Below are 13151 nucleotides of genomic sequence, written 5' to 3' on the forward strand. Positions count from 1 at the left end.
ATAAGAAGATTAATAGGAAAAGAACTGTGAGATTCCTTCACTGTGGCTCATGTCCTATCTCCATCTTTGGCAGCTGGTAGGTAGCACAGATGTTTCCCACCTGGATTCATATGAAAGGACAAAATGATACCTATTTTTGTTCTTATGTTTAAAAGAAATCCAATGGGTTTCTTCTGATAGTTCAATTAGTAGAAACTGAGTAACAGATATTGCAAATTCAAGGATAATATTCTAGACACTTAAAGTTACTTACTTTAAACCCCATTCTTTAGGTCGTTTTAGCTCATCTTTCTTCCATTTATAATACTCTCCAACAAAACCTGGATCTTCAAGCACTGAAATTAGAATAATTTAAAAAGGAGCTATGCATACCTTCTTGAATAGCAGTTCAAAGTCAAAATAATTCACTTCTCCTTAAGTTGATATGTGGCAACAACATACTATTATAGTTCAAGTCACATTACAATCCTCAGACACTTTCCAAATTTCTTCTTTTCACTTAAACTTTGTGATATTGGATATTGTTTGAAATAAACAGATTGTGACTTTGTAACACCATTATAATGAGGTTTGTTTACATACCATTTATAGAAATGAGGACGGTGTTAAAATAACTCATATAGAAACTGATACCATAATTTAACAAAATTCTAATTCAGCATTTCAAGTGAAAAAATAAAATCTTGGAGTTTGAAGTGACATTACAGATCATCTTCTGCAAAGCAAGAACCTGCAACAGGTGATCATGCAGCCTCTAAAAGAATCCCTTGCTGATGACAGAAAACTCTCCTCTTTGTTACTGGGAGGCTGCCTGCTCCACTGACAGTAAGGTCACAACATCCTTCCTTTACCTGAGGGCTATGAGTTTCCACCGCTCCTCCTCCTGATCGCCTAGCAATTCTGAGTAAGTTTCTCCCTCCCCCAGGGGAAGGATCCCTCTAATATTTGAAGATAGCTCTCAGGGCAGCCTCAGTTCCTTCAGCTCTTTCTTAAGTCATGATTTTCTAGAGACCTAACCATCCCCATCCTGGTGGTGAACTCTGTTGATATTCCTATCAAAGTTTTCATCCAGAACTGGCTCAGAATCTTGATTTCATATCAGTATCTAGATGCAGGTGGGACTGCTACCTCCTTTGATCTGTATGCTGGGCTTCTCACAATTTAGCTCAGATCTGCATTAGTATTTTCTGGAAATCACATTACACCACTGGCTCATATGTTTGTGGTTAATTATAAGCCTTATGCCTTCAATCAAATTCACATAAAATTTATTGAAAACCTACTATATGCTTAAGCACTGGTAGTTTTTACACGAAATACTATGAATCCAGATCATTCACACATGCACATATATATCCTTCCTTTTCTCCACCCCCCACCCTCACTCGCTTGTGTGCTTTCTCTCTCTTTCTCTCTCTCCCTCCCTTTTCCTTCTAATTATCCTGGGTTTATAGTCCTGATCTATTTAACCAACCAGATTCTCCCCATCAGTCTTATCTGGAGCTTCTTTCTTTCTTTTCTTTTCTTCCTTCCTTCCTTCCTTCCCTCCCTCCCTCCCTCTTTTCCTTCTTTCTTTCTTGGCTGTGCTCGGTCTTCATTGCTGCACACGGGCTTTCTCTAGTTGTGGTGGGCAGGCGCTACTCCTCATTGTGGTGCACAGGCTCCTCATTGCAGTGGTTTCTCTTATTACAGAGCACGGGCTCTAGGCATGCGGGCTTCAGTAGTTGTGGCACACGGGCTCAATACTTGTGGTTCCCGGGCCCTAGGGCACAGGCTCAATAGTCGTGGCACACAGGCTTAGTTGCTCCATGGCATGTGGGATCTTCCTGGAGCAGGGATCGAACCCATGTTCCCTGCATTGGCAGGTGGATTCTTAACCACTGCACCACCAGGGAAGTCCTGGAGCTTCCTTCTTAACAATGATTAATTAACCCCTTCCAGCTTGATGAAATTTGTCATTGATAGAAAAAAACATTTAAACTGATAATTCTCCTTTTCTTCTATTAATATTACATGATTTTCACCAGCAATGTTCCTATCATTTATTTTCCTCAAACACACATAAACACACATACATACATATTCTCACAGACTTCATTTATACTCTTTTTATTATTATTTGGAATATATTCCTTCTTCTTTTAAGGAAGCAAATCTGCACTCCTTAGAGTTCTTAGCAGGATTCATTTTTTCTTTAAATGATTATAATAATTAATAGAATTCTTACTATATATGGAGGTACTTGCAAAGTAGACACGCAGTGCTTACCATTATAATACCCACTTCATGGATAAGAAACAGAAAAGTTGAGTAATGTGTTCTCACATGTACTATTCATTAATACCTAAACAAAATTTAAAATTTATTTGATGTTGAGTTCCCTGACCAGGGATTGCTCTCCAGGCCACAGCAGTGAAAGCACTGAACCCTAACCACTAGGCAACCAGGGAACTCCTGAAATTTACTTGAAGTTTCTATTCAAGGATAATTCATGTCTTTCCTTAATTTTTTGGAATTGCCTTTCCTACATTTTCTTTTTTTTTTTTTTCCATTTTATTTATTATATTTTTTGAGGGTACACCAAGTTCAATCATCTGTTTTTATACACATATCCCCGTATTCCCTCCCTCCCTCTCCTACATTTTCTATTTGAATATGTATGGCAGTCTCTTCCTTATATATTATGAAACCCCAAATGGCATGATCATATTTCCTGAATGCAGTACATCCTCTACATACAAACCTTCTAGTTGTGAACTTTCAAAGACACGAACGTGTGTTCCCATGTCCAATCATGTAAGTTAGTTCATGTGTCTGGTGTACATTGTCACATGCATGCATACTGTACCAGTGGTTGTGCTTTTGTGTACTGTACTGTACAGTACTGTATAGAGTACAGCAGTACAACATCTTTAGTTCAAGCCCAGGATGTCCAGAAGCAAGTGTAAAAGCAGTGGTACATAGCCAATTGTGTTAGTTGGGTACCTAGGCTAACTCTGTTGGACTTAGGAACAAATTGGACTCACGGACGTGCTCTTGGAATAAAACTCATTCATATGTAAGAGACTTCACTGTATTTCCATTACTTTTATATTACTGACTCATTTACTCAACTGCTTTCTCTACTATCTGAGAGATGAAAGATGCCACTGTATTTGTACGAACTTTAAACACTTCCCATTTTACCTCCATAATTTGTTTCACTCATCTGTCTCCTACCATCTGACTGTAAACTCCTCAAAAAGCTTATCATAATACTTATCTTCTTGTCTTCAACATAGCCCGCTGTCGAGACACAGAAGACGCTCAGTGGATGATGTTAATGGGAGGGAAATAACGAAGAAATGGGGATCAGTGAAATTTTGTCAGGCGTTCTTGAAGTTAAAATCCCCCCATCACTACCATACCTTGCCCTTGTGGCAATTTTGTAATCTGTGGTAGAAAAGCATCCTCTATTGCCTCCATAGTATAGTTCTTCCTTTCCTTCTGAGGATTACTGGACATTGCTTCTACTCTTTTTTTCTATGACACACCTATTGTCCAACATCTATATAGGCTGATCTGAAAATTTTTTTTCCAGTATGGGACTGTCATGTCCAAAGAAATACATAAGCACTAATTTACCTTGGCCCATTTTATGTTCACACATACTATCTTATGCTAACCATTGAGGAACTTGGAGTAGAATACCTTTGTCAATTAATAGAAATAAAAAAATGAGGTACAAACAGTTAAATGACTAACCTAAATGCACTTAAGTGTGTGTGCAAAACTAGCACAAGGCTAGGAGTCTCTAATTGCAGGCTCTTCCCAGTAGGGCCTTGCCATTGTTTGCACATTGTAACCATTTGGGGAGCTGTAAAAACTACTACCCCCTAGTCCTGCTTCCAGAGATCTTATTGTAATTGGCCTGGGGGTGCACCCTTTACATGGGAATTTTCACGAGCTCCTCTGGTGGTTCTAACAAGCAGTCAAGACTGAGACCACTGCGTTAGAAGCGATGATACTGCTTCTTGCATCTAAATGCATTTTTGGAGATGCTTGCCTTCATTGCTGGCTCAAAGACTTAAGGAATGAAAGAATCCTAAGGTGAAAGCAAGCATCCCTGTGATGCTTCAGGCTGTTTGGTCTGTCTTGATGACAGCAAACAAACATCAGGAAGCCTCCGCTCACTATTACAGGGTACACTGGTCTGAAGGAATTCTTTTCCTCTAACACAAACATTTCCTTATGGGGATCATATTCTGTCATTAAGGTGCTGTTGCCCACAACCAGATGTATTGGTTTGTTCCTTGCCAAACTTTTTACTTGCCATTCTATAGCGATGGACAGAGAATAGTGGATCGTCAGTACATTTTCATGTGATTGTCTACGATTATGAACAAATAATTGTAATTACTGAAAATGCACTGCACAGACTTCAGAGTTTGAATTTAAATCTCAAGTTACACAGGAATCATAATTTTATATCGTATTAAGGAGGCAATATAATATAAAGGAAAGAACAACAAATGTGGAGTCAGAGGATTTGGTTCAAGTCTTTGGGCCACAGCCTACTTGTGCTAATAAATAATTGCCATGCTTACTGAGCCCTCACTATGCACTAGGCACTATTACAGTGCTTTAACGTTATGAGGTATGTTCTGTGATTATTCTCATTTTACAGATGAGCGAACTGGGACACAGAGAGATTAAGAAACTTACCCAAGGTCACACAGCTAGTAAATTGCAGAGCCAGGATTAAAACCTTGGCAACATGCATCCAGAATTTACACTTTTACCAATATATGATATTCTTTGTGTGACCTTAGGTAAATTACTTAGCTTCCCTTGGTCTTGGTTTTCTCATGTGTAAAACAGAGTAATAATAATGCCCAGCGCATTGGGTTGATATGCAACTAGGCATGACATATGTTGTGTTCAATAAATATTGGTTGACAAGTGAATAAAAGAAAAATAAGATTGAGATAATTAAAAAATATAGATTAAAAGATACAAACTACTATGCATAAAATAAACAAGCTACAAGGATATACTGTACAACACAGGGAATATAGCCAGTATTTTATAATAACTATAAATGGAACATAACCTTTAAGAATCGTGAATCACTACCAAATGTAAAATAGATAGCTAGTGGGAAGCTGCTGCATAACACAGGGAGATCAACTTGATGATGGGTGATGACTTAGAGGCGTGGGACAGGGAGGATGGGAGGGAGTCACGGGAGGGAGGGGATATGGGGATATATGTATAAATACAGCTGATTCACTTTGGTGTACAGCAAAAACTGGCACAACAGCGTAAAACAATTATACTCCAATAAAGAGCTTAAGAAAAAAAAAAGAATCGTGAATCACTATGTTGTATGCCTGAAACTTACATAATACTGTACATCAACTACACCTCAATTAAAAGTAAACAAACAAAAAAAAACCCGATACAGAGTATACTCTGTAAACTGTATTATATAAGAATAAACTTACTATTATTATGGCATACAGGACTATGGATAGATTTTTGGCACAAAGATATGCGATAGAGTTAATACTCAAAATCAAAACATAACCACTCATCGCTATTCATAAAATAGAAAGCTTGTTAAAATATGCACAAGGGTTTACTAATCTTTCCAGTGATAAAAATATAACTGTAGAAAATGAAGTTATTAGAAGTTTCCCTTTTATTTCTGAGTAGTTGAAGAAGCATTCTATAATCTAAAAGCTTCATCTTTATTGTTGCCAGGAAATGAACCCATTAAAAAAGATAATATTGGAGCTTAGCCAGCTGAACTATCCAAAGACAAAATGGCCAGCAGCACAGGTAAGGTTTACATTTAATTTCTTTTAATTAAGTGTTGGTTATTATTGAAGGAAAGCTTTGGGAACACTCTTACAACAAATCCCTGCAGGAAAGAGAGGCAGAGTGATTATGAAATCTCGCACCAAGGGCTAGAATCAGTCTCAGAAACTCTTCTGGGCTAGGGGTGACCATTACCAGCTATGGCCTTCACCAGAAGGAATGAATCACATACGAGGTGAGTGACAGATGTAAAAACAAGGACCAAATTAAATATTTGGGTGTCAAACTCTTTTGAAGAAGAAATTGTAGTCAGTGATCTTCATTATTTCTTCCATTTTTAAATTGTTCTTTATTATAAGACAATCATTTCCAAATTCCTTTGTTTGGGCATGTGCTTCTATTTTTTTCTCCTAGCAGTCTGGAGTTTCCAAAGCCTCTATATATTTACACATGATTCCATAAAACACCATCCTATAACAATTTGTTTGTTTCTTGGTTGAAGGAGTTGGACGCCGACTCGTTCCCTGGAGCTGCCAACTACCTCTCGACACCACGTCTGTTAAGGGTTATCACCTCCTGGAACCCATCTGAGCTCCTCAGGGCCTCTTACACAGCAAGTACTCAAGATGTGTTTGCTGAACTGACTAAGAAGCACTCAGTCAAAATCTTTTAAATGAAGTAAACATCCATTTAATCTGGTATCAAAATCAATAAAACTCTTTTACACTGATAATGTTGCTAAAGACTATTTCTTAAAGCACCTTGAACAAATTATTTTTCTTAACCACTAATCTATGAGTCAGTGAGGAAGATAATGTGTAATCACAAAATAACTAATAACCAACATCCTGAAAGAACAAGTAATTTCTCAGAAATTATTGACCTCACAGTTTTATATTTACTAAGCTTAGCACTCCTTTTTGCTCTAATTTGTGCCTTAAAACTAGATACGACTTTGTGTGTGTGTATGTGTGTGAGAGAGATAGTTTGTTCTCTTACAACCAATTAGTAGACTATCACAGTGATGAGACCACAAAATAAGGCAGTGGTCATGGAGGTGGAGTAGAGGGGAAACATTGGTAATGTTGCAGGAGATAAAATCAATAAGGCTTAACGAGGAAGATAAAAAGGACTAGGAAATGTCTATGATTCTGGCTTGGCAAGTAAACGCAAAACAGTGATCTACCACTAAGTAAGAGAAGTAATAAAGGAGAGAGAATAGGTTTTGAAGCAACATAATGGGACATCTTAGATATGAGGTGCTTATTACACCAGCTGTAAATGGCGTAATTCAGAAGAGAGCCTGGCTAGAGACGAGGCTTTAGGAATTATTGGCATGTGGGCTAATGAAAACCATAGTGATAGATGACATCTCTCAGAGAGAGAGCTGGGTAGAGAAAACTGAATGAAGAAGTTATTGCTAAGGAAAGAGGCAGAGGAGCGCTTAGGAAGCTAAGAGGGAAACCGTGGGTATATGGTGTCATCTAACTCCAGGAGAGTGTAAGCCAATAGGAGTTCAAGTACGATAGGGACTAAAAAATGTAATCACTGAATCTGGGAATTCAGAAGTCACTGATAACTTCAGAACATACCATTTCAGTGTGACAGCTGAAACAAAGTCCTAGTTCAGTAAATGTGTGCAGATAACCTACCCTGGATAACCTACCTTGATACAAATAATGAAACAGTACTCTAAAGATTAGATTAAATGGGACCAGAAAGTTGTCCAGCTCTCCTATTCCATCTTTTTAGTTCTTAATGTATGATGGTAACATGATTTTTCCTTAGACTGATATAATTGAGCAGCCCCAGGTTTTCTTGCTGTCTTTCTACTTAATAATATCTCTTGCTTTGGGGATAATTGTGTTTAGAATCAAAAAGTTTCCTCCTGCTATGAAGGTTTCCTTCTGGGGTGAAGGGAGTAAAGTAAACCTTAAAAGATAGAGAACTTTGTCTTTTATTCCTCAATTGCCTATCTTTCCTTGTAGCTTTTAATCAGACTTCAGTCCAGGACTCTATACAAAAGAGGGACTAAATGAATAGTTGTTGAATGATTAGTATATAGAGCCAACAAAGAAGTTTATAACCCTCAAATTCCAGTATGTGTCAATTAGTCTTTGAAAGCAAGACAAGCTGAGAATGTTAAGAGATTAATATACTACCCCTCTCCCCACTAAAATAAGACAAGGCTAGATCACCTTACATGGAGTTCTGTAATATTCAGTGGCTTTTGATGTGGCTATTCCAGACCATGTCTTGTAGTAATCATGAAATGAGACTGATTTAATTGATCTGAAAGTACAAAATAAAATCAGACAGTGAATAACATGCAAGCTTCCTTTTTAAAATTATTTTAACAGAGTGGACTCTTTCAGATATCTTGTCACAAGACATTAGGCTGATCTGCAAATTCTAACATAGTTATTTCTAACAAATGAATCTAACATAATTTTCCAATAATACATGCAAATCACAAAAAGATCTGTCCAAATCAGTTTTCAATAATAAGTGTAAATGTGTACCCACACGCATATTATAAAAAGAAAATGTAGGTTTAAGAAAACTGCCTTTCATGACTAACAGTGAAAAGAACTTTAAATTATCATAGCTGTACATTTCCTCTTTCTACAATAAACAACTTTCTTAAATTTCTATGCCAAATTTTAGTAAAATCACCTTTATTTCCTTTTTATTATGAGGAGAAATGAAACTCCAGAATTGAGATTAGTTTAATTTTTACATAGAATCTGGCCACTTTCAAAGAGGGAAAATAAACAACTCTTTTCTAATATTACTGCCAACACATTTCCTTCCTTGCGCTAATATTACCAAGCCTAATGGGAGACCAAAGACTGTTACAAAGGATTAAACAGAAACTATGAAACAGTCCCTTACTCACAAATAATTGCATTTCTTTTTGAATGCAGAGATTCTCAATACTCTATAAACAAAACATTACTTTCAGATATTTTTCAGACTTGAAATCATCAATTAACTGACTTAAGCAGATGCTTAAACATCAAATATAAAAGACTTTGTCTGTTTTAAATTTAAATTCCTAGCTCTTTGGAGGAAGAAGCAAATTTTCAGTTGTAACAGGTTATTAGCATTAATTTTTATAGGTAAATCATAGGAGCCTTAAATATTTGATTCAATTTTGAAATTAATGGGGGCAATATCTAAGTCTGTTAATGCATTCATTTATTTAAATGATAATTTCGGACACCTAATTTTAAGACTAACATTTTTCAAGTGTGTTATTGCTTTTGTAATCACACTTAAGTAGAAATCTGAGACTTGGTGAAGATAAATTAATCACTACTATTATTGCTTCCAGAGCTACACGCAGTGCTTTATACTACTAAATGATATACTAAACTAACATTAATTTGCTAACGAAACGTTTTGGCATTTGGCAACGGAGGTAACAAAATGAAAGACTGCATTATATCTCCTGCATGAAAAAGCTTGTGATCAATTTGCTGTCACAGATCATTTAGCAGACAACAATGACCCAAGAGGAAGGAAACTGTCAACATACTGTCTCGTGAAAAAAAATACACCATCTTCAGGCACAATCGTCTCCATTGTTTTTTGTCTGTTTGACGACGACCCATGACCTCCTCCCTTCCCAACGGTGTCCTGTTCAGTTTCAAACTGTTAGCCTTCAGGGGCTTTCTTTTTTTCCCCTAGAATAATTAAAAATATTACCCTAAAAGGTATAATTTTAGTGTAGTTTGAATACACGAAACGGAATGCCTTAAAACATTTGGGAATATTTGCACTTTCAATTCTATAAAGCAAACAGCCCCTTAAAACAAGAGGACAGTAACTATTTACTCTATTACTCAGATAAAATACTAAGGGATATACACAGCATAAAAAATACACGTGTTTATAGTTTCAATCAATAACAGGAATTTATTATTATTGTTGGCATTATGAATATGAAAAAGTAGAAGACATAATTTTAAACTGAACATCAGAGCTTATTATCCTGTTGGGAAAATAAGATATATATGTGAACTAGTGAATAGAATAATAAACTGTTACATCATTTAACACAGATATTTGGAGACTACAATGACAGATGCTTCTTTGGCAGTGGCAACAAGCAAAAAAGTTGGAGGAGGAAGCTGTAACTTTGTTTTGGAGACTTTAGGGAAAGAGTCCCTTGGATATGGGCCTGGGACAAAGGAAGGAGGCAGCTGAGGCCAGGGAAACAGTGTTAGCTGCAGCTTAGATAGCAAGGAGCATGGTGTGTACATGCCCACATACAGAGGATGGCGGGGGAAGAGGTGACAGTGAACAAGATAATTGACTAGAGTGGAGAGTTCCAATTTCAGGGGAATTGGAACTTGATAAAAATAGGTGAAATTAGGCAATGCTGGGTCTTCAGATTTAGGCAGAGAATGGATTAGAGGCGATCAATAATCTTGATTTACTAGGTGATAAAGAGTAATCAGAAGTCTCAAGGTAAGTAAACTATGAAATCAGTGTTTGAGTAAGAGTTTTCTCTGGCATTAGCATGCAAAGAAGATTATATGAGAGATTAAATGCAGCAGGGGACCCATTAGGAAATAAATTCAGTAACTCAGGCAAGAGACCCTGAAAGCTAATACTAGAGTAGGAGCAGATTATGAAGGAGAGGAGAAGAATCTACGAGAGTGCTGAAGAACTGACTGACTGACTGAACCGGCTGCCTGATAGGGTGTGAAAAGTGAAGGAATTTGAGGGTCAAATATTATCCTAAAGCCCAGAAGACCAGTTAGTTTTGCTATTAATAGAAAGCGTCTAGAGAAACTGAAGTAAAATATGAGTTTAATTTTAAACATGGGTTGTAGGTGATGACCTTTAGGAGTGTGATTGAGAAACTGGGACTGGAAATAAGAGATTTAGGTCAAATCAACATAAAGGTTGATGGATGACGCCATTAGGGAAAACAAACTCCAAGAGAGTAAGTAAGTGTTTAGAAAAGAAAGAGCAGAAACCAATTCACAGTTAAGGGGGGGCCAGTGAAGGAAACCAAAAGGATCATTAAGGGAAGAAGAGAATCATGGTTAGCACTCTTGCATGGAAGCAACACCCCAGTCACTGCCAAAGCCTAATGACTAAATCCTTAAATATCTCTGGATATTTAGCCATGTAGTATCATGACTAAGAGCACAGGCTCTGGAATCAGCTGGCCTGGGTTAAAACATGCTGGCACCATTTCGAATTAGCTGTGTGACTATGGGCAAGTTACCTAACCTCTCCACATTTCCAGAGACAGAACTTTTTCCAGCGGTGGTTGTGAGCAGTCAATGAAATCATGCATGAAAAGAACCCCCCAGCTCTCAGTGCCAGCTGGTCTCCTCAACTGCCTTGAATGAGTACCTCATCATTTTCCTCCTGTAAACTCTCAACAGCTTCCTAATTGTTCATCTACCTCAGTTTCTCCCTATTCCCATCATCACGCCTCTGCTTGAACGTCACAGTTGGTATCTACTTCCACAGGATGACACATAAACACTTTTAAATAGAACTTGAGGTTCTTCATCATCTGGCCATTTCCAACCTTTTCTTCCATCATTCATCCCCACATCCGAGGCTCCATCACATGGAACTTCCTGGTGATCCTGAGTGTACCACAATATTACATTTCCACGTCTGTGCAGGCAGTTCTAGTAGAGACTCTTTTGCCCTCTGTGCCTGTCAAAGTCTTACTTACTGAGGTTCAGGTACAATAATACATACATGAAGGTTGTCACAGTGGATATTGTGGTTGCCTCTCCTAAGTTGTTCCATTCTTCTCCCATTCTGAACATGCCCTGTGGTCTGATGGGACTGACTGCACCCCTGGCTCGAAGTCAGGGCCTAAATGGTAACTAGCTCAGGGACAGGAATCTGACCTACATAGCTCCAGTCAGAGTGAAACGTATTCTAGTTTTCTAGTACATCTCCATCTCTGAGAAGGTTGATCCTCTTTGTTCTTCTTCAAGATTGCCTTGTTATTCTAAACCCTTTGTGTTTCTAGATACATTTTAGACCACTTGTCAATTTTCAGAAAAAAATAAGGCTGCTGAGATTTTGATTAAGATTGAATTGAATCTACAATTTGGGAAGAATTGACATTGTAAGAATATTGAGTCTTTCCCAAGCCACAAACTTTGTATATCTCTATTTCTTTATGTCTTTTAAAGTTTCTCCCAGATATATTTTGTAATTTTCAGTATGGATGTCTTATTCATCTTTTGTTACATTTTGATGCTGTTGTAATGGTATTTTTAAATTTTCATTTTCTATGTGTTGATTGCTGGTATAGAAAAATATAGTTAATTTTTAAATATTCATCTTGTAACCAGGATCCTTGCTAAATTTACTTACTAATTTTCAAACTTTCAAGCTTTGTATATTCATTTGGATTTTACTATGTATATAATTGTGCTATTTGTGCATACAAATGGTTTACTTTATCCTTTCCAAATTTTATAACTTGTTTCTTTTCCTTCCCTCATTGCACTGGCTAGGACTCCAGTACAATGTCAGAAAGAAATCGTGATAATGGACATATCTGTCTTCTTCCTAACTCAGGAGAAAAGCACTCAACACTGCACATTTAAGTATGAGGTTAGCTGTTGGAGTTCTGTAGATTTCTTTTATTGAAATAAGGAAATTCTATTCCAAGTTTGCTGAGAATTTTTTTTATCATGAACAGGTGTTAAATATTTCTTCTGGAGTTGCCAGGATAATTCTGGGGTTTTTTTCCCCTTTATTCGGTTAACTTGGTGAGTTACACGGGTTGATTTTCAAATTTTAAACCAACCTGGCTTTACTGAAACAAAGCCCACTTAGTCATGATGTAATTTGCTAATATTTTGCTTAGGATTTATACATTTCAGGTTTATGAGAGGTACTGACCTATAATTTTCCTTTCTTGTAATGATCTCTGATTTAAGAATCAGAGTTTGGAAGTTTGGTAGCATATTCACTGTCTCTATCTACCGGAAGAGTGTGAATGCCTTTTTAAAAAAGATTTTATTTAAAGTAACTTTAGATTTCTAAAAGAGTTGTAAAGTTACTTGAATCCCTTTAAAAAATCAACTTTGTTAAAGTATAATTTACATTCAACTAAATGCATAGGTTTTAAGAGTGCAGATTGATGAGTTTTGTTAAAAGCATACCCCTGCATAACCATGAGCCCAAAAAAGATACAGAATATTTTCATTAGTCCTGAAAGTTCTCTACTGCCCCTTCCCAGTCAATCTCCCTTGACACTTTGGGTAATCACTGATCCAACCTCTATCACCAGAGATTAGTTTTGCCTGTCCTAGAACTTCATATAAATTGAGTGGTACAGCATCTACTCT

The 13151-nt window shown here is 37.0% G+C and overlaps 1 protein-coding gene across 1 annotated transcript in view; it reads right to left on the reverse strand.

The window, feature by feature from the left end:
- Positions 1–249: 249 nt before the first annotated feature.
- UBE2U (ubiquitin conjugating enzyme E2 U) overlaps positions 250–13151 on the reverse strand; it is a 37017-nt gene continuing 24115 nt past the window's right edge. The window contains exons 7-8 of the mRNA XM_057712621.1: positions 8006–8094; positions 250–335 (exon numbers count right to left, since the gene is read on the reverse strand). Of these exons, the coding sequence (XP_057568604.1) occupies positions 250–335; positions 8006–8094 (175 nt within the window). The remainder of the gene's footprint in view (positions 336–8005; positions 8095–13151) is intronic.

This window comes from Hippopotamus amphibius, chromosome 1 (genome assembly GCF_030028045.1).
Source record: "Hippopotamus amphibius kiboko isolate mHipAmp2 chromosome 1, mHipAmp2.hap2, whole genome shotgun sequence".
Lineage (NCBI taxonomy): Eukaryota > Metazoa > Chordata > Mammalia > Artiodactyla > Hippopotamidae > Hippopotamus > Hippopotamus amphibius.